Source organism: Terrapene carolina, unplaced genomic scaffold (assembly GCF_002925995.2).
Source record: "Terrapene carolina triunguis isolate 2854851 unplaced genomic scaffold, T_m_triunguis-2.0 Scaffold67, whole genome shotgun sequence".
Lineage (NCBI taxonomy): Eukaryota > Metazoa > Chordata > Testudines > Emydidae > Terrapene > Terrapene triunguis.
Window position 1 is genome coordinate 10,455,472 of NW_020664418.1, and position 20,166 is coordinate 10,475,637.

The 20,166-nt window shown below is 55.4% G+C and overlaps 2 protein-coding genes across 2 annotated transcripts; one reads left to right on the plus strand and one right to left on the minus strand.

Moving 5' to 3' along the window:
* The first annotated feature begins 1,390 nt into the window (after positions 1-1,390).
* SNX22 (sorting nexin 22) lies at positions 1,391-9,928 on the plus strand. Its single transcript, XM_024213735.2, has 6 exons — positions 1,391-1,503; positions 5,163-5,246; positions 6,160-6,264; positions 6,455-6,549; positions 7,855-7,928; positions 9,165-9,928. Exons 1-6 carry the CDS (start codon positions 1,426-1,428, stop codon positions 9,290-9,292), a joined length of 564 nt encoding a protein of 187 aa, XP_024069503.1. The 5' UTR covers positions 1,391-1,425; the 3' UTR covers positions 9,293-9,928.
* Positions 9,929-10,369: 441 nt separating this feature from the next.
* On the minus strand, positions 10,370-19,805 carry PPIB (peptidylprolyl isomerase B). The gene is made up of 5 exons (XM_024213741.2): positions 19,777-19,805; positions 18,553-18,727; positions 17,009-17,102; positions 11,175-11,359; positions 10,370-10,760 (listed from the first exon to the last, which is right to left on the minus strand). The coding sequence occupies exons 1-5, from the start codon at positions 19,803-19,805 to the stop codon at positions 10,638-10,640; spliced, it is 606 nt and encodes a 201-aa protein (XP_024069509.1). The 3' UTR covers positions 10,370-10,637.
* Positions 19,806-20,166: the final 361 nt, after the last annotated feature.

Sequence of the window (20,166 nt, forward strand, 5' to 3'; positions counted from 1 at the left end):
GAGTGATGCCAACCCAGCCTGAAAGCAGGCCCAGGAAAAGTCCCCCTCCCTCCCCAACGTTGCATGATAGAGCCTTGTCTCAGGCTGCTAGCCTCAGCATGGTATCTCAACCTTCTGGCTCCACCAAGTCCTTGTTGCCAAACGAACCTTCATCACCCCAACCCATCCTGGGATTACAGCCTGAAGTGCATCATATGGGATCTCTCACTGACCCTGCTCTCCTGGGTCTGGACTAGTGTGCTGTGAGAGTGTGCCTCCCAGCCCCCCAACCCCTTCACTAATGCCCGAGACAGGTGTCAGCAATGGAGGTAAACCCTGGAGCAATCAGGAATTAGCTAAATAGAGTCACCATGGAGAGCCAGCGCAGGCACACCGGCTCCTTCGGCCTGGGGGGATTTAAGGGGAACCCAGCACTAGAATAGCAGGGGTTGCAGGCTGGGTTTGAGAGGCACTGGCAGAGCTGTGTGGGGGAGGTGCCCTGGGCTGGAGTAGCCAAGGGCTGCGGGAACTGAAGGGCATCAGCAAGTCTAGAGGCAGGGGGAGCTTGGCCAACTCGTGCCTGTGCTGTGTTTGTCTAGCCAGCACTATTAGCTCCCCAAGGTATCTCAAGTGCCCCTAGCTCCCTCCTAGCCCCAGCGCCTCTCCCTGGGGCTGCGTGTGCAGGGATCCTTCCTCTTGCCTCTGGGGACTCTGATGTTCTGCTCATTTCACTGCAGTGGGGGCCTTTAGCAGAAATATGAAGTGAAAGCGGAATGAGGGGATTCTGCTTCGCCTTTTCCCTGCAGGTCTGAGTGAAAACAGCAGCCGGCCGAGGTGTCACTTCCCTTTCCTCCGGGGAAGAGACCTGAGCTGTGGGGCCAGGCTCGGACACTCACACAGAATGGAATGGGAACCCCTTACATGGACGCAGAACAGCTGGGAAATCCATTCTGTTTGTAGGCCCTGCAGTTATTCCTGGGGGGAGGAGCAGTAACATGCTCCTTTGGCCTGAGCTCTTGATATAGGATTCCAAGTGTTCCACCACCAGCACTGACAGTGGGTGTGGGTGGGTATTTACATGCGTACCTGGGAGTGGGGGCTGTCCCTGGGCTCTCTGTGCACTGCACCTGTAAAGGGAGAGGATTCTCCCTGCCCCAGGTTGTGGTTCCATGCAGATGATTGCAGTGAATAGCCACTATCCCCTGCTTTCCTTGGGGGGGGGGGGTGTTTATGTCAGGGGGAAGGCACCCAAGGGCCGCCCTGCCCGGCGGTTAGCAGGCTCTCTCGGGGGCTGGGCGCTGGGGGGCGGCCGGGAGCGGGGGGGCCGCCACTCCGGGGGCCAGTCCCGAGCGGGGATAGACGCGTGCTCCGGGCGGGCGCCGGGGGCGGGGCCGGGGGCGGGGCGGCGATGAATGGAGCGGCCTCCCCAGCCCGGCCGGCGGCGCGATGATCGCGGTGTCCATCCCCGCGGTGGGGCCGGGGGCCGGGGCCGAGCCCGAGCCGAGCCCGGAGAAGACGCACACGGTGAGGTGTCCGGTCCGGTCCTGGGGGGTCCCCGGGCTGCCGCTGGCTCCTTCCCCCGCTTCAAAGCCGCTGCTCCCGGTCCCCTTGGCCCGGGGCGCGTTGTCCTGGAGCACCCGGGCTGAGCCCGGCGCCCACGTGCGGCCCCGGCTCAGCCCGCCCGGGCGGGGACCGCACCTGGCTGCGGGGAGCGGGCCCGGGGTGGCGGAGCTGGCGCTGCGCGTCCAGGGGCGAGGCGCTGCGGTCCGTGGGCTCCCCCAGCAGGTGCGGAGTCCCGGGGCCCGGCGCAGCCCCGGTCCGCAGCCAGGTCACGTCGGGCCGGGACCTCACTGCCCGGTGCCGGGGCGAGCCTCTGGCAGCGGAAGGGGGATCCGAGGGGTGCCCCGCCGGGGGGCTGGTGCACTGGGGCCAGCAGCCAAGGAGCCCGAGGTGGGGCACGGAGACCCCAGAGCTTCTCCCTTTTAGTGCCCCGGCCCCATTAATGAATAACAGAAATCCGAGGCCGGGGCTTGCTCCGCCCTGTGGCGCGACCAGCCCGCCCGCCGTGGCTGCCCCGGGGCTCACCTGGCTCCTGCCGCCGGGGGGGCTTGTGGCAACTTCTCCTGGCGCAGGAAATTCTTTATAACCCGCTTCAGGTTGTGCCCTGGTGGCGGGGGGGGGGCAATGCGGGTGCAATAGTGGCACCCCCCGGGAGACAAGCCCCACACTGGAGAGAACAGGGGGCTGGAGCAGGACGAGCCAGGTCAGTAGTTAGCGGTTCCCACCGGACAGCTGCCCGGACGCCGGACCCATCCACAGGGAGAGTCTCAGCCAGTTAATAGTAGGCGAGTGACCAATGGCTTTTTCTCCCTCTCGGAGGCCCTAGAGATCACCCTCCCCCTGGGGGACTCCGTGAGCCAGGGTCTGTCCCGCCCCCCTTGCTGGCTTTCTCGGCAGTCCTCAGGACCGTGCTGTCCCAGCTCCTTCCGGGCTGAGAGTTGTGTGTGTTTGCTGCTCTCCCAGGGTCTGAGTCTGGGGTCTGCTGCTGGGACACTAACCCCCAGCACTGCAGCTGGCTGTGGGCTCAGGAGTTGTGGGTTGACCCCCCCCCCCCCCCCAGCTCAGCAGCATGTAAAAGCTACAGGACTTGGGGCTGGCGTGTGGCATAAGCACAAGTCCCTGTTTGGTTATAAACATGCCAGCCCTCTGTAAGGCAGAGAAAGGGTTAAACCTTTCCAATAACTCCTCCACAGCTCATCCCTCTGCATGGGAGGGCAATGGAGCAGGGTGAAGCCAAGGCCCAGAGAAGGGCCCCCCCGGCCCTTTTATGGCATCAGTCAGCAGCCCGCCATCATCCCCTCCCTGCTCCAACCACACGGATAAGGTGGGAGCCAGTAAAACTCCCTGGCTGATTGGCAGCAGCCTGGCCTGGGCTGGGGACTTGAGTTCACGTTCTCTCTGTTCCTTCCTACCTCCTGCAGCCCTAAGCCCGAGGGGTTTGTGCTGGCCTATGGGCTCCCTGCCTTCCCCAGGAGAGCAGGCTGCTGAAGAAGCCCCATGTGGTGCCAGCCAACATACTCAACATTTTCCCAACCTGCTGATTCAACAGCCCCTCCCCAGCTCTGACCCCACCCAGTGGCTGTCTGTCTGCACAGCTGTTAAAACATTCCCCCCTTCACTTCCTGCAGCTGGGGAAGGCAAGTGGATCAAACTTCACTACTGTCTGGGCCTGCTCTGCTTTGCAGTCCCGTGTCCCATCAACATCAGGCTGAGAGCAGATGGATGCGGGATCCAGGAATGGTCTCACTAGTGCTGTGTGCAGAGGCAACACCACTCCCCACTCCTCCTGTTCCCCTGCTTATAAATCCATGGAGCACGCTGGCTGTCTTAGCTACAGTGTCCTTCCCTGCCTGCCCAAGCCCTGTTACGCTGGGTCAGGCTCCCTTCATGTCCCGCTTCTGCTGGAGAGACTCAGCCCTGACATGACTGGCAACAGGGTCTGCCTCGTTGCAGGTGTGCTTGGCCAGCAGCCCAGCCCTGGGTGTTGACCTGAGGGACTTCCCCTGTCTTGCTCCCAGCATGGGCACGAGCAGGTCACCATGCCGCTGGCATGCACTAAGCATGTCTTCTCATCTGGGCACCACCAGGAGGCTTGGGCGGGGGGTCTGTGAGCTGGTCCCAGCTAGTTGGTTGTGAGATTGTTTTGGTTCCCTGATTGGATGAGGAAGGACTGAGGAGCCCCTGGGGCTTGGCCTGTGTGTGGGGAGGGGGAGGAGGGGGAGAGAGCTGAGGGCCCCTTGTGAGAATTCTAGGAGATGTTGAACGCCCTCCTTTCTGGCTGCCCAGGCCTGGTTTGAAAGTCACTCGCAGGAGATGAGGCTGCTGTGAGCCATCTAGCCTGGGTGCTGGCTGGAATTTGACTTGTGTCGCTATGGGGGCACTGAGTAATTCTGTACTGTCATGGCTGGGGAGGCCATGGCCAGATTCTGCCTGGCTCATTTAATTGTCCTCTGTGCCAGGCTCTGGTGAGGGGTTTCGGGGTCCTGTCCTGCTGTGTTGGGCAACTGTCCAGCCAGAGAGCCAATTCCAACCCCTTGAGCGAGGAGAGCGTGTGCGACCTGCTGCCTGCCGTGTTCGTGTGTCCAACACTAGGAGGAGCGAAACGAACGCACGAGGGGTGTGAGCATGGTGCAGGCAAACACTACTGGGCTCACGAGAACAGCCTTGCTGCATTAGCTCGGCTCTACCCACCACAGTGTGTCAGACGGACGCGTGCACGCACAATGCGCAATTGTGCAGCCGGTGTCAGATTTCATGTGCTAAGCGGGGTTAAACATGGTCAGCCCTTGGATGGGAGACCTCCACGCTGCCATGGTATCAGTGCTCACTTTGGTGCCCTGCGTGAGGCTATGGGGTGCTGCGCTGCTGGAGGGGCCATATTCCAATGTGAGGCAGCGCTGACAACTGATCATTAATGATCGCTGGCACTCTTTGACAGGCGGGTACCAAGCCTGGTGGTCCGGCCCAATTCCTAGCTATGTCCTGCCCACGCCCAGTCTCCTTGCAGTGCCAGCTGGCTGCAATTCTTCATGTGCTACCCTAGCATGACTCTGATGTAGCTGTGCACTGCTCAGGCAGAGCATGCTCCGCCCTACATGTGATGGTGGCAGTGTCTCCTCTATCTCTGCTGCGCAGGGTGCGGTAGGATGGGAGATGCGATGGATTTCTGAGCTCAGGGAGCTGAGCTGTGTTGGCCTGTCGGTTGCATGAGGCCTTTCAGCCAGTTTGCAGATGCTAAGGATGGCAGTGCTGTGCCCTGCAAGAGAGGAATTTCTCTAGCCGCACTGCTCCCCTCCCGGCTGGAGCCAGAGCCTGCTCTGAAAGAGCCTTTTGTGACTCTGTTTGCTTCAGCCTGACACTGGATTGTGCTTACACAGCTGCAGTGCATTCTGGGAGAGGGAACACGACTGCTTTCACTGCTAAGCAAACACTGCAGTTTCACAGCCCTGTGAGCAGCTGCCCCACCCGAGGGCTACAGGGTGGGAAGCAATGTCCCTTCTCCAGTCTGGGCAGCTGGGGAGATGAGGCTGAGGGTACTGGGAATGGGATGCTCTTATTACATATTTCTGCACTAGGACTGGGGCCTGTCAAGCCTGTTTCACGACTCTCCTGTGCCGTTGCAGGTGTTTACAGTGGAGGTGCTGTGCAATGGCCGTAAACATACCATTGAGAAGCGCTACAGCGAGTTCCATGCCCTGCATAAAAGGGTGAGGGCCGGCCGGGCAAGCAGCTGGATTGGGGAGCGGGGGTAAACTGCATGTTACCGTTGCCACCTGCTGTGCTGCACAGCAAACCCCAGGGACTGATCTTTCCACTGCCACAGGGCCCAGCTGCTGCCTTTGCATCCCTGCAAACATGCTGTCTGGCAGCATTTCCTCCACACGTGTGTTGCCAGATGTTAGTCTGTCTCCCTGTCTATGTTCTGCTCGCGGATTGGGCACGTGCCAATTACAAGGGAAGTGGCGTCCCTGCGTGACTGGAACAGGGAGATCGGATAACATAGACCTCTATGTAGTTCTCTTCCCCGAGCTGCACTGTGCCTGGGGCCCACAGCCCTTCAGCCAGCACCAGATTAAGGCCTGGGCAGCATCAGCCTGAGCTGAGGCGTTGTTTACTCACCTTCAGTTTTTATTTATTTTTTTTAAAAAAGGGCTTGAAAATATGACAGAGTGTAATTGACATGGTGACACCTGCCTGGGCCTGTCGCTGTGAGAAGGGGACCTGTGTTATCTCACAGGGGTGTTCATGCAGAAACCCCTGGGGGCCTCACCAGCACCACCCTGATAGAGGATCCTGGCAGGAGGGGAGGAATACTGGGGCCCACCCAAGCAGATGAACCAGCAACTGGGGTGTAATATTGGAGAGGTGGGGGCATGCTGCCACCCCTGCTGGTGCTGCGAGGAGAAGAGACCTTTGCAGCTCCCGAGGGGGCTCAATGCTGCTGGGTCAGAGGGGAGGGGTCCTCCTGCCATGGTGTGGCAGGGGCCGGGTTCCTGCCTGCATGGTGTGGTACATGGATCCCCAGAGCACAACGTCTAGCCCAGGGCCCTGGTGTCCTGTAGCTACAAGCAGCAGGTGGGCTGTGACTCGGTCTGATGGTAACACCACGTTCTGCCCTAGATAAAGAAGATGTGCAAGGTCCCAGATTTCCCCCCCAAGCGAGTCCCCAACTGGATGTCGAAGGTGCAGGAGCAGCGGCGGCAGGGCCTGGAGGTTTACATTCAGGTAGGATGTTTCCCCACAGCCCGCGCCTGGGACTCCATCACTGGTGACTCCTGGGCTGGGTTTGAGCCCCCTGGAGTGGACTTGGGCTTGCTCCCTTAGAAAGGCCCAAGTGCTCTCTGCTGGGGTGTCCGCCCCACCATGGGGCGAGGGGCTCTGGCGAGCTCTAACCTGCCCACTCTGTTTGCTGCAGGGCATCCTGTACTACAACAAGGAGCTGCCTAAGGAACTGCTGGACTTCCTGAAGCTCAGGCACTTTCAGCAGGATGCCAAGGCCAGCAGCCTGGAGTGAGTATCCTGAGGCCTGGGGCGCCCACTGGTGGAAGCCAAAGTCTCCAAGCTCAAGTGATTCCTTGGTGCCCTCCCTGGGCATGGGAGGGGCTGGCAGGGTTAGTGTTCATGTTAGGCAGCATTGCCTAGTGGCTGGAGCCACTAGGTTCTAATCCCAGCTGTGCCAGTAACTTGCTAGATGACCCTGGAAAGGTCCCATCCCCTCTCTCGAATGACATTTTCCCATCTGTGAAATGGGGCTAATTGCTCATGCTCCCTGGCAGGCAGGCTGCCTGACTAGGAGTGAAAATGTGTTAGAATGGGGATTTCTTCGTTTGCTCAGCCCCTTAAGCTGTGGCCTCACCTGTGCAGCAGAGCAGTTCCATGCTTCTCCAGCGGGGGCTGTCCTAGCAGCCCTGCCCTTAGTGCACCAGCACAGGGCATCAGCTGCAGCTCTTAGCAGCTATTGAACTTGTGCTCCCCTACCCAGGACAGATTTAAATTGCCTGTGTGCAAACTCAGCCACAGATGAGATGCACCTGGTCCCTGATGTCTCCAAGGTTGTATGTCCCTCTGGCTAACAGAGGGGAGGGCAGCACCTGTCCCCCCTCCAGCCCCCAAGGGCCTGGGCCCTTCACTCCCTTGACTCTGTTTTCTTACAGTCTGAGGAGAGAAGTCGCCCTTCTGCCTCCTCCCAGGCCCTGTGCTCCTCCCAGTGCAACTGTTGGGACCTTGCTCCAGCTGCAGGGGGCTCATGGCGGGGCTCCCAGTTGCTGGCTGACCTCCTCAAGCTCTGGATGGGGGTCCTAGCTCGTGGGCTTGCTAGCTGGCCCACCTGCAGGGCAAGGGCACCCCCTGGTGGCTGGCTGCTTCTAGAACAATTCTCCCAGCAGTGGGGGCTCAGCTTCCTTGTCAAATAGCTTGCACAGTTATTGTCCCCCCACCCTCCACTGGTTCAGTTGAAAGAAACAGCCCCACCTTCTAACCGCTTTGTCTAGATCCCTGCGGGTAAAGAAATCCCCTGCTGGCTGGGAGAGCCGATCTGCTACCCCCCAATGGGGGAAGATGGGCTGCACTAAGGAGCTCCCTTATAGAGCAAAAGGGAACCTGCCCAGGAGCTACAGTGCAGACATGTGAGAACCCCACTGGGCACTAGTGAACCTGTGCCCCATGCCCACCCCCATCCAGATGGGCCAGGACCTGCCTTGCCAGGACCCAGGCACTGGAGAGACGGTGTGGGGGGAGCCTGTCAGGCTGCTCTCACTAGCCATTCATGTCACTGCCCCAGAACAGCCAGGTCCTCATTGGCCTCTCTCATTGCAGCCACAGCTTCCTGCTCTCCCACCGGCCGGTTATGATCTTCCACAAAGACCCATATGTGCTTCCCTCACCTACAGGTAAGGCAGGGGCACCGGGGTCCTGGGGCAGGTGATGCAATGGAAATGTTGTGTGCTGGGCTGAGGGCACGGATTCCCCTGCTCCTGGGCAGGCTGCTCCCAACAGCCTCTTCTGGGTGTTTGCTGCTCCCAAAGGGATGCTGGCATCCTGCAAGCTGGTTCCTTTTACTAAGGAGGGGTGTACTGTGAGGTGCTGCCCCCCTTCTCTTCTCATATTTGCAGCAAAACTGCCACTTGGCAAGTGCATGAGGTTTAAACCCTACAATTGCTCCCCGCACAGGGGCCATTTGAGTGTTACTGGGAGCAGAGCAGGACTCACCTGCTTCCCCAAAAGGCACATTTCACAAAACCAAGAGGAACAAAGGTCTCAATGGGGCCGGACCTCTTTTCCCTCTTGTGCAGTCCAGCTGCTGCAGCCTGGCATCTCGCCCATGCAAGCGGGCCGGGCAGGAATGGTCTTCAGGAGAAAAAAGATTTTTTTCTAACCACCCCCTGCTCCATCCTTCCCTAGAAAGCTTGGAAGAGGGCAAAGGCCCTGGTGAGAAGATGTAAAAACTGCCCACAGCTGCACTGTCCTGAACAATGGCCTGGGGTGGTTGGGGTTTTAAGGGGAAGTTTTTGCCAACTTTTGCAGTGGGGTCTATTCTGCTGTCCTAATTCCCCCTCCCATTGTTTCAGAAGCATACAGTCCTCTAGTTCCTGCCATGCAGTGCTGTAGGCTGCTGTTAGACATGCTCTACTTGTGTGTGAAGTGCTTTTTCATATAGGGATGGGGCCAATGTCTGTCATGGGGGTAACATGCAGCCTAGAACCTGGCTCAGCTTGTAAAGGGCTTCTTGAAACCCTTTAGACAAGCTGGGCCAGTGGGGAGCATGGGTGATGGCTGGAATAGGTTAGCTGCAGTTCCATTAGTCCATGTCCCCCTGCCGAGGGGATCTGATGCCCTGCAGCAGCCCTGTCTTGTCAGCAAGGCTGGAAACAGGAACTGTTGGCAGTTCCTGGGCTACCACCTGGTTCTAAATCTTAATGTAAGAGAGGGTGGGGAGCTGAATCTGGTATCTGGTCCCCCTTTAACTCCTGCAGGCTGGAGTGCTGCAGTGGGGCTGGAACCCCACAGGAATAGGATTAAAAAATCTCCTGCAGGGCTCTGCTCCCAGAGTTTGGTCTAGTTCCAGTCTTCCTGCTGCTGCCAAGAAACAGCTGTACTTTTAACCCCTTTCCTCTCCTGTTTTGCAGAGCTGCTGCCAGACATAGTTCTGAGTGGTGTGTTGCGAGGCTTCTACAGACCAGCAAGCTCCTGCTGGGGGAAGGCAGCCCCAAAGTGCTTGGCAGAGCCCCAAGTGCTTAGCCAGCAGGGCTCATGAGGGTATCCACCACACAGCCATTGCTCAGGCTTCACCAGTACCACTACTGGAGTGGGAGCACTGCTCGGTTGTCCTATCTAGGGATTGCTCCCGTATCTCAGTGGCTGTGCCTTCCTTTCCCCTGGGACTTGTTCCTGCCTTCCCACGCATGGGGTGGACAAAAGGGGGAGATGCTGCTGAGCCTGGGGGCTGGTGCCTAACACACACGGAGATTGGGCTGGAAGCTCCTGAGGGTCTGTTCTCAGTGAACACTTGTAACGAATGGGGCAGCTGTCAGGCCAGACCCTAACTGCTCCAGCAGTGCTGTCTCTGGCCATAGCAAGTGGAAGTGCTGCCGCCTGCACTATGGCTGGGGTGGCCAGGCTCCTTGCCAGTGCTTATGGCTACCCATAGCTGTAGCTGTGGCTGCAGCTCCTGCCCCTGCCAGGCTAGATAGAGCCTATGGGGGTGGGGGGAGAGAAGGAGATGGTGTCCCAGACCCATGCAGAGCCCCAGGATTGGCCTCCTGCAGGCTAAAGGGAGCTGTACAGATGTATATAGGCAATAAATCACTCAGGTCTGGTTTGAAGATGGCTGCTGCACTGTGTTTATCTGGGACTAGAACCTAGGGCCCATAAACTGTGTGTGACACATGCCCTGTTTGGCCTCTCAGCCAAGGGGTGAATGCAACTACAGGATGTTCTCATGGACAAGGTACTGGGCAGAGCCCCACCACTGGGTGCGTTGCCTGTATCACACTGTAACCAAGTAGGGGGGATGATGTACTCACTAGGGGAGAATGAGTGGGTCCCAGGGACTGTGCTAACAGTAGCAGGAAGTGCAGCCCCTGCCAGAGGCACCACCCTGCAATAGAGGGGGAGGTGCAGACACCACCCCGGCCTTCCCTGAGGTCCAAAGCAGGTCAGGTGCCTCCAAGCTCCCTGTTCAAATGCCTTAGCCACAGTAGTGGGGCATAAAAGAAGCAAAAGGCTGGTTGCTGCCCTGCTCAGGAAGAAGCTATTTATGCAGGGGCTGTGAGCTGTGCCTTCTCAGAAGCTGGGGGACATTCAGGCCCTAGAGGAAGCCCACTCCAGACAGTGCTATAAAAAACACACTGATCACATTTATTGGTGCATGTGCTTCTTACAAAAGTGATGGACCCACACCCCCTCTGCTGGCCAGACAGAATGTGTTGGGTCACAGAGAATGGGAGGAGAGGCCGGGCAGGAGGTTGGTGGCAGGGTACAGCTGCTGCTCACCCAGAGGGTAGCTAGATCCGAGGGGCCCTGTGGAGCATCACAGCCCCCAGCCCTTCACAGGCCAGCTCTGACTGCACGGCCCTGCCCTGGTGCTGGGGCAGGATGGTTTACTCTTTGGCAATGGCAAATGGTTTCTCCACCTCGATGGTGCCACAGTCAGCAATGGTGACATCCTTCAGGGGCTTGTCCCGACTGTCCGTCTTGGTGTTCTCCACCTTCCTCACCACATCCTAGGGGACACCCACAGTGAGGACAGGATGTGCCTATGCACAGGGTCCCCTGACAGCCAAAGCTGAGAGGGGTGTTTCCACCCTTTTCCCTTCTCCAGCTGGCAAGCTCCAAGTCTAACTCCCAGCTGTTCCCTTGTCTCACCCTCAGGCCTGCTCCAGAAAACATATATAAGGAGCCTCCTCTCCCAGGAGCCAAGACAATACTAGACTCGCCCCCTTCAGCCTTTGTTTCCAGGGACACAGCAGCTATGGGCTCTGTCTGGCCCTCTAGCAAAGTCTAACATGCAGCCCAGGCCCCATTCCCTCTGGGGCACACAAAGCCAGCTATGGGTCAGCCATGCCAGGGAGGGTGCTTCCCCCACCCCACATCCCCCCAAGTATCTCCCCTCCACAGGGATGGGGCTTCCTCCTTACCATCCCTTCCAGGATTTTGCCAAACACAACATGTTTGCCATCCAGCCAGGGAGTCTTGACTGTGGTGATGAAGAACTGGGAGCCGTTGGTGTCCTTGCCAGCATTGGCCATGCTAACCCAGCCAGGTCCATAGTGCTTCAGCTTGAAGTTCTCATCAGGGAAACGGTCACCATAGATACTCTTGCCTGGCAACAAAAGAAGAGGAGCAGCTTACAGTCATGGGTTCTATGCAGGTCAGTTCCCACTGCTGGCACCAAAGGAGCATATTAGCACGTCCAGAGAGGCAGGAACCTCCATCAGGGAGAAGAGATCCCACATCTACCCCCATCATGCAGGGCTCAGTTCCTCGGTGAGGCTGCTGGGAAATCCTCCATCTACAGAAACCAACACACCCTCTGGGAGGGAGGGGAAGTGCCACAGCTATGGTCAGGGAGCCCCATGCTGGCAGGCGAGGGGTGCACTGAGCTGTGGCTGAGAGCAGTGCTGTGGCAGACAGGAGGATGGGTCCCATTCCATAGACAGCTCCCAGGGCAGGAGCCAGGGGACACCCACCCTCTGCAAGGCACAACACAGATCCGCAGTAATGAGCTAGTCTCTGCTTGAACAGCAGTAGCTCAGCTTTAGGAATGAACAAGAGGGAAGGGTCCCAGGCACAAGCCCTCCTAGTTCCTGTGTAAGGATTGTTGGCCAAGGCTCCCGCAGGGAGACTGAACTGTTAAGGGCATATAGTGCCCATCCTTTTCCACATGCCCGCCTGGTTGCTAGTGCAAGGGTCAGGGTAGGGAGCTAAGATACGTTGCACCAAGGGGCAGCCGCTAGAGCTAGCGAGCGGGAGCAGGAGTGACTAAGCGACCCTTGGTGGAGCTTCTTGTCTGTTCGCTTGCTGTGTGCCTGACTGATTGATTGATGTTCATAGTGTGGTCAGTTTGTCTGGGGGGGCTGAGTGCTGAGCCTACCCACCTGCTAGGCCAGGCTGGGAGCTTCTTAACAAGGTTCTCACCTGCCAGCCTTTCATTCCTAATCCCATGAGTAGTCCTGCCCCTTTGTCAAGGGACCATAAGGGAGAACAGGGGGTTAAAAAGCCAGCTCCTAAGCAACCAGAGGAGCTAGCGAACAGCAGAGTTTTGCAAGGGACTTCAGAAGAGTGTGAGAACCAGATCCCCTCATGTTCTGCCAATCAAACCTCCCCCTCCTCCAAAAAAAGCTGCAAGAGTAAAAACAATGCAGGTAGAAGTCCATCAGCAGAGTGGGGGCTACCCAGTTTATTGCACTGAATGATTACCTACCTTGTGGGTAGGTGGCACATGTGCATTTAGTGCAAGCAGCTCCCGGTCCTTAGAGACAGAGTATGGGCACTTGAGCCCAGAGTGGCTGAACTGGAGGAGCTAAGGGAGACAGAGGTACACAGAGGACACTTTCTGGGACCCAGGAGAGCACCCCCATCGCCCAGTCTGTGCTGCTGAGGAGAATGAAAGTCCTGGGGAAGGAGAACATCAAAGTGGAGCAGAGGGAAACGATCCCATGGTTGGGACCCTCCTTCCAAATAATGTCATGGTGTTCTCTTGCACTGAGGATGCCCCTCCAGGGGAGGGGACCCAGTTATTAGGAAGAGACAGTAATAGTAATGGGGGATTCGATCATTAGAAACACAAACAGCTGGATTTGTGATAACCGGGAGAACCGCATGGTGAAGTGCCTGCTGGGTGCAAAGGTTGTAGATCTCTCAAGACATCTAGCTAGATTAATATGCAGCACTGGGGAGTAGCCAGTGGTCGTGGTACATGTAGATACCAGTGACACAGAGAAGGTAGGACACAGGTTCTGGAGGCCAAATTTAGGCTGGTAGGTACCTCCATGGTAGCACCCTCTGAAATGCTTCCAGTTCCATATGCAGGGCCAGTTAGCCAGGTATAATTGCAGTGTGTCAATGCATGAATGAGACAATGGTGGAGGGAGGAGGGTTTTAAGTTTTATTAGGAACTGGGGAACCTTTTGGGAAAGGAGGCGGCTACACAGGAAGGATAGGCTCCACCTAGTCCAAAATGGAACCAGACTGTTGGCCAGTAAAATTAAAAAGGGTTGTAGATGAGTTTTTTAAGTTAAGGACTGGGGGAAAGCCAACGGGCATAGAGGAGCACATGGTTCGGGCAAAGATTTCTCTTAGGGGAGGATCTATTAACAGGGATTCTCTATAGCCTAATAAAAAGGAGAGGATAGAAGTTGAGAAAATACAGGTAGGAGCTGAAGAGAAAGTCAAAGGAAAAGGCGTCCCATTCAGTTACATCACATGAAGGCAGACAACTAAATATTGACTGTTTTTATAAGCGCTTGTATACAAATGCTAGAAGTCTAAATACTAAGATGGGTGAACTTGAGTGCCTAGCATTAAATGAGACTATTGATAGTTACAGGCATCACAGAAAGTTGGTGGAATGAGGATAATCAATGGAACACAGTAATACCAGGGTACAAAATATATAGGAATGACCAAGTAGGTTGTGGTGGGGGAGTGGCACTCTATGTAAAAGAAAACAGTCAAATAAAGTAATCTTAAATGAATGAAATAGCACCATAGAATCTCTGTGGATAGAAATTCCATGCTTGAAGAACAACAACAATATAGCAGAGGGATATACTATTGACCACCTGACCAGGATGGTGATGGAGAATGCGAAAAGCTCAGGGAGATTAGAAAAGCTACAACAAAAGAAAACTCAATAACAACGGGAGATTTCAACTATCCCCATATTAACTAGGTACACGTCCCCTCAGGACAGGATGCAGAGATAAAATTTCTAGACACCATTAATGAATGTTTCTTGGAGCAGCTAGTCCTGAAAGCCACAAGGGGAGAGGCAATTCTTGATTTAGTCTTAAGTGGCACACAGGATCTGGTCCAAGAGGTGAATATAGCTGGACCGCTTGGTAATAGCAACCATAATGTAATTAAATTTAACATACTTGCAGGGGAAAATAGGAAAGAAGCCCACCATAGTAGCATTTAACTTCAAAAAGGGAAAATACATAAATACGAGGAAGCTAGTTAAACAGAAATTAAAAGGAACAGTCACAAGAGTGAAATGCCAACAAGCTGCATGGAACTTTTAAAATCATAATAAAGGCTCAGATTAAATGTATGCCCCAACTAAAAAACCCAAAAATAGTAAGAGGACCAAAAAACACCACTATGAGCAGAGTAAAAAAGGTGGTTGAGACAAAAAGGCATCCTTTAAAAATTGGAAGTCAAATCTGACTCAGGAAAACAGGAAGGAGCATAAACTCTGGCAAGACAAGTATAATTAGGCAGGCCAAAAAATAATTTGATGAGCAACTAGCAAAAGACAAAAACAGCAAAAAAAAATTAAGTACATCAGAAGCTGGTAGCCGGGCAAACAATCAGTGGGGCCACTGAATGATCGAAATGCTAAAGAAGCACTCGTGGAAGACAAGACCATTTTAGAGAAGCTAAATTAATTCTTTGCATTGGCCTTCCCTGCAGAGGATGAGAGGGAGATTCCCAAACCTGAGCCACTCTTTCCAGGTGACAAATCTGAGGGACTGTCCCAGAATGAGGTGTCAACAGAGGTGGCGGCTTTGGAACAAACTGATAAATTAAACAGTTCTGAAGGAACTCAAAATATAAAACTGCAGAACTACTAACTGAGGTATGTAATGTATTGCTTAAATCAGCTTCTGTACCAGATGACTGGAGGATAAATAATGTGACACCAATTTTTAAAAAAGGCTCCATAGGCGAGGCTGGTAAGCCTAACTTCAGTACCAGGCAAATTGGCTGAAACTACAGTAAAGAACAGAATTATCAGACACATAGATGAACACAATTTGTTGGGGAAAAGTCAACATGGTTTTTGAAAAGGGAAATCATGCCTCACCAATCTATTAGAATTCTTTGAGGTGGTCAAACAAACATGTGGACAAGGGTGATCCAGTGGACATAGTGTACTCAGACTTTCAAAAAGCCTTTGACAAGGTTCCTCACCAAAGGCTTCTAAGCAAAGTAAGCTGTCATGGGATAAGAGGGAAGGTCCTCTCATGGATCAGTAACTGGCCAAAAGACAAGAAACAAAGGATAGGAATACATGGTAAGGTTTCACAACCGAGAGAGGTAAACAGCAGGGTCCCACAGAGATCTGTACTGGGACCAGTGCTGTTCAACATATTCATAAATGATCTGGAAAAAGGGGTTAAACAGTGAGGTGGCAAAATTTGCAGACAATACAAAATTACTCAACTGACTGCAAAGAGTTACAAAGGGATCTCACATAACTGGGTAACAAAACGGCAGATGAAATTCAGTGTTGATAAATGCAACGTAATGCATATTGGAAAACATAATCCTGACTAGACATACAAAATGACGGTGTCTAAATTAGCTGTTACCACTCAAGAAAGATCTTGGAGTCATTGTGGACACTTCTCTGAAAACATCTGCTCAATGTGCAGTGACAGTATTTAAAAAAAAAAAAGTTAGGAACCATTAGGAAAGGGATAGATAATAAGATTGTAAATATCACACTGCCACTATATAAATCCATGGTAAACCCACACCTTGAATACGGCATGTAGTTCTGGTCACCCCATCTCAGAAAAGATATATTAGCAATGGAGGTGCAGAGAAGGGCAACAAAAATGATCAGGGGGATGGAACAGCTTCCATATGAGGAGAGAGAAAGACTGGGATTGTTCAGTTTGGAAAAGAGATGACTAAGGGGGGATATTATAGAGGTCAATAAAATCATGATTGGTGTGGAGAAAGTGAATAAGGAAGTGTTATTTACCCCTTCACATAACACAAGAACCAGGGGTCACACAGATGAAATGAATAGGCAGCAGGTTTAAAACAAACAAAAGGAAGGTATTTCTTAACATAACGCAGAGTCACCCTGTGGAACTCGATGCTAGGGGATGTTGTGAAAGGCCAAAAGTATAACTAGGTTCAAAAAGAACTAGGTAAGTTTATGCAGGATAAGTCCATCAATGGCTATTAGCCAAGATCAAGAATACAACTCCATGCTTGGGTTTCCCTAAGCCTCAGACTGCCAGATGCTGGGACTGGATGACTGGGGATGGATCCGTCAATAATTACTTAGTTCTGCGAGTGCCCATTCTAAGCTGGAGTTCTGATTACACCAGCTGATGGGAGACGCTTCAGCTCAGGCCTGGCTGCTCACTGGGACACCCTTCTTCACAGAACAGCCAGGAGCACCCTACCAAGGGTGATGCCTGGTAGGGCAGTGTCTGAGCAAGAGCCTGAGTACTGAGGAATGGCAGGACTCAGGAGAACCCCTCCATAGGCGTTGACTTCCTCTCTGCCCAGTGGGTGCTGCCCCACCCCCATTCCATCCCTTCCCCAAAGTCCCCACCCCACCCTGCTGTTTCCCATCCCAGCCCTGCTCCCATTCCACCCCCTTCCCCCAACTCACCGCCCCTACCCTGCCTCTTCTCCGCCTCCTCCCCTGAGCGCGCCATGTCCCTCCTCCCCCCCAAAAAAAAGACTGTTAGGCGGTGGGGTGGGAAGCGCTGGAAGGGAGGGAGAGGAGCAGGGATGCTGTGCAATCTGGGGGGGGGGAGGGGGGGAAGGAGGTGAGGAGGGGGCAGCTTGGCTGCCGGTGGGTACAGAGCACCCACTAATTTTTCCCGTGGGTGCTCCAGCCCCAGAGCACCCATGGAGTCGGCACCTATGCCTCTAACTCCAAAGTGGCTCTGCAGAGCAGAGGGCAAGTGCAGCAGATTCACAGCCTGAGGGAGTCTATGAGTAAGGCTCATGGCCTGGAGCACAGGATAGTGGCAGGGTGGCACAAGCCCAGCGTTACCTCCGGTGCCATCTCCGCGGGTGAAATCTCCTCCCTGGATCATGAAGTCCTTGATCACACGGTGGAACTTGCTGCCCTTGAACCCAAACCCTTTCTGGAACAGAGGAGAGTGAACATGAGGCCAGGGGAGAAGCAAGTGCCTGGGCAATAGCTAAGGGATTGCTCCGTCCCCCATCACTGCTTCATTGCCTGCCCATCTCCCCAAAGAGGCACTCCCCCCAGACAGGGCAGGTTGAGCTGATGGGGGAAGCCAGATCTGGCTGCAGTCTCAGGCTGCAGTCTAGATTGTTCATTTATGTCTCTGGCCCTCATGGTTGGGAAGAAACCCTTTCAAATGTGACTGATCAGGCATGCAGTGCTGCAGTAACCTGCAGCCAGGGTTGAGGGGGAGTCCAGGAACAGCTCAATGGGAGCAGGCTGAGCAGTGATTACCAGGAGAGTAGCAAATTCAGTGCTAAGGTAGGCAATTGGGCAAGGACAGGAGCTGGTTGGGTGAAGGGGGAGGGATGGGAACCTGGGGGAATTTCACATCTTCTCCCACGCATCCCAACTCAGGGTCCCAAGAGCTTTAGCCCCCAGCAAACCCAGAGGGTAGTGGGACTTGTCTCCAGTCCCAGTGCAAGGCAGAGCCGAGAAGAGTTTAGTACTGATAGGGGCTGTGATTTTTAAATGGGTCAAAAGGAGTTAGACACCCAACTCCCACTGAAAGGCCCCAACCCAGTGCTGGAGAACACTTCCTGGCCCTCAGCAGCAGGGGGTGAACAAGAATCAGGGCTCCAAGTGCTGGGAGCCAGTGAGGGATCTGATTTCTCCACAGTGGGCAGCTGTGCACCAACCCCTCCACCTTACCCATGGAAGAAGGGGTGTAGCAAACAGCCTTCTGCATTGCACTCAGAAATCTCAGTCTTCGGCCCCAGGCTTCAGCCTTTTGATAGCCAGTTACATAAAAAAAGGGGACATGCCACACTGCCATTCCCTTGGGGTTTGGTTCACAGGCAGCGCAGCAGCAGGAGACTGGGAAGTATCTTGGTGACTCCCCCAGGCTAGACCATGCTCCCCCACTCACTCCTCCTCCCCCTAGGCAGAACTAGAAGGGGGTGGGTATCAAAAGTAGGGTTGAAGTGCCAGGATGCTGAGCACTGCTGCTAGACCTTTTACAGGTCTTTGTGGCTTGAGGCAATACCCCCCTCACGTGTATTGAGGATAAACCTAAGCATAATTCTCAGGATCAGCCTGCAAAGGATAACTACCCTCTGATCCAGCGTCTAGGCAGTTGGCACACCCCATCAAGGAGAAATGGAAGGTCTGCTCAACCAGTGACCATATCCAACCTGTAATTAATATGGATGCTACCAACAAACACACCTCCTGTGCTGCTGGAACGAGCTCCCTACTGCTCCCCAGCCCAGCACCTGACTTTCTCCCTGCTTCTGGAGGCAGTGGGTGTGAGTACACACACCAGGGCCAACACCAACTCATGCACACTGCAACTCCGGGTGAGCTAGAAAACTGGAGTGAGGGGCATTGCCCAGGGGTCCATTCACCTCTCCCGTGGCCAAGGCAACGAAGTTCTCCACAGTCTTTGGGACGGTCTTCCCAAAAAGGCCAAACACGACCCGGCCAACATCTTCGTCCCCGATCCGCAGATCAAAATACACCTGTGGTACAAGGGAGGCAGCGTTAGCCAGGGATTCCTGTTTCTCCTGCCATGGTGTGGCACTTGGAATACCAAATGGAGCCAGTCGGATGACACCTCCCCACCGTGCCAGGCCCAGGCACTGAGCCTATCTGACTGGCTGGGTTACAGCAGCTCTTGTACCTGGGATCTAGCTGCAAGTCAGCCCATGAGCTGTAAATCATCCCCACTCTGAGAAGCAGCATGAGGGGCTCAATATCGGGAGGGGTTACAAAGCTCAGAGCTCTTTAGTGTTCATTTGGCTGCACTGTACAGACCTCTTTAAAAAAGCAGGATATTAGCCCTTTCCACAGCATCCCAATCCATGTGGAGCACAAGTAACCCCATCAGACCATGCTATCTGCCCTTTAGGTCAGGGCCTCTCTCTTTTACTCTAGGGCTATATTCGGAGCTACACACCTTTCTATTACTGAGACTCATGCACCAGCTGGCTCCTAAGCCAAGCTTGGCAGGGGTTTCTGCCTAGGGAATCTTGGCTATCAGGTACCTTCCCCCGCCTGGCATTGAGTCAGCGAGATGGCAGCAGGCTGAATGGGCTCAGAGAGAACTGCCACAAGAATTTTCGCCATCAGAGCCTTCGCTTTTGGGGTTCCCACTCCTAGAACAGCGCTGGCCTCAGCTCACAGGCTGGCCTGCCCCTTCCCTGCAGCCCCACACCCATCCACGGGTGAGTGCGCTAGATCCCAGACTCCAGCGGTTTAAAGGAACCCTGTCATCTCACCCCCTGCCCTCCGACAGACCTCCCCGCTGATGCCATCTGTGCCTGGTGCGTGTCACTCCGCCTGGGTTGGGACAGGGCTGGCCAGGGCTCCGGACGGACGATCCCCTCGGCCGGGATTAACCGAGACACTGACAAAGGCCGGCAGTACTGCCATCTTCAGCTCCCCCACCCTTGGCGCCCGCCGCCCCTGCTGGCTGCCCAGAGGAGCCGTGACCGCGCGATCCCGGCTGGAAGGGACGGACCCCTCAGCTCAGGGGCACCCGTCTGAGCCTTCCCCAGGGAGACAGTGGCCCGTGCCCCTTCCCTGCTCCGACCCACCCCTGCACGGCCAGACCAGGCCTCGGGACTCACGAACCCCCGGGGGCTGGCAGCGCGGCCATGGCTCCGGGGCTGCTGGGTCAGGCAGCGGGCATGGCGTCCCGCTCTAGGGGAGCCGTGTCCAGCCTGCCTCGGCTGGGGTGCGGAGCTCGGGGCCAGGAGGGGTAGGGTCCCGGGGGAGGGGGTCGGAGATCCGGGCGAGGAGGAAGATCTGGGCGGGGTAGGGCGGGCCCGGTGCCCTGGCGGGGGAAGATCAGGGTGGCGTAGGGGGCCTGGGGCTGAGGGAGGCCCGGGGGGGATGAGGAGATCCGAGGGGACGAGGGACGATCCGGACAGGGTAAGGGGGATGGGGGGGATGAGGAGGTCCGGGCTGGGAAGGGGAGGCCGGGGGAGGGGGGGGGGCGACGATCCGGGCAGGGTAAG

What these genes read in the sequence shown, in the direction of transcription:
- SNX22 (XM_024213735.2), top strand. Translation starts at nt 1,426, where the DNA reads ATGATCGCGGTGTCCATCCCCGCGGTGGGGCCGGGGGCCGGGGCCGAG. An exon ending in GCCAAGGCCAGCAGCCTGGA is followed by an intron (nt 6,550 to 7,854) that starts GTGAGTATCCTG and finishes CTCTCATTGCAG; the next exon opens with CCACAGCTTCCTGCTCTCCC. An exon ending in TGTGCTTCCCTCACCTACAG is followed by an intron (nt 7,929 to 9,164) that starts GTAAGGCAGGGG and finishes CCTGTTTTGCAG; the next exon opens with AGCTGCTGCCAGACATAGTT.
- PPIB (XM_024213741.2), bottom strand. Translation starts at nt 19,805, where the DNA reads ATGGCCGCGCTGCCAGCCCCCGGGGGTTC. An exon ending in CCGCGGAGATGGCACCGGAG is followed by an intron (nt 11,360 to 17,008) that starts GTAACGCTGGGC and finishes TTTTGTTGCCAG; the next exon opens with GCAAGAGTATCTATGGTGAC. An exon ending in GCAAAATCCTGGAAGGGATG is followed by an intron (nt 10,761 to 11,174) that starts GTAAGGAGGAAG and finishes GGTGTCCCCTAG; the next exon opens with GATGTGGTGAGGAAGGTGGA.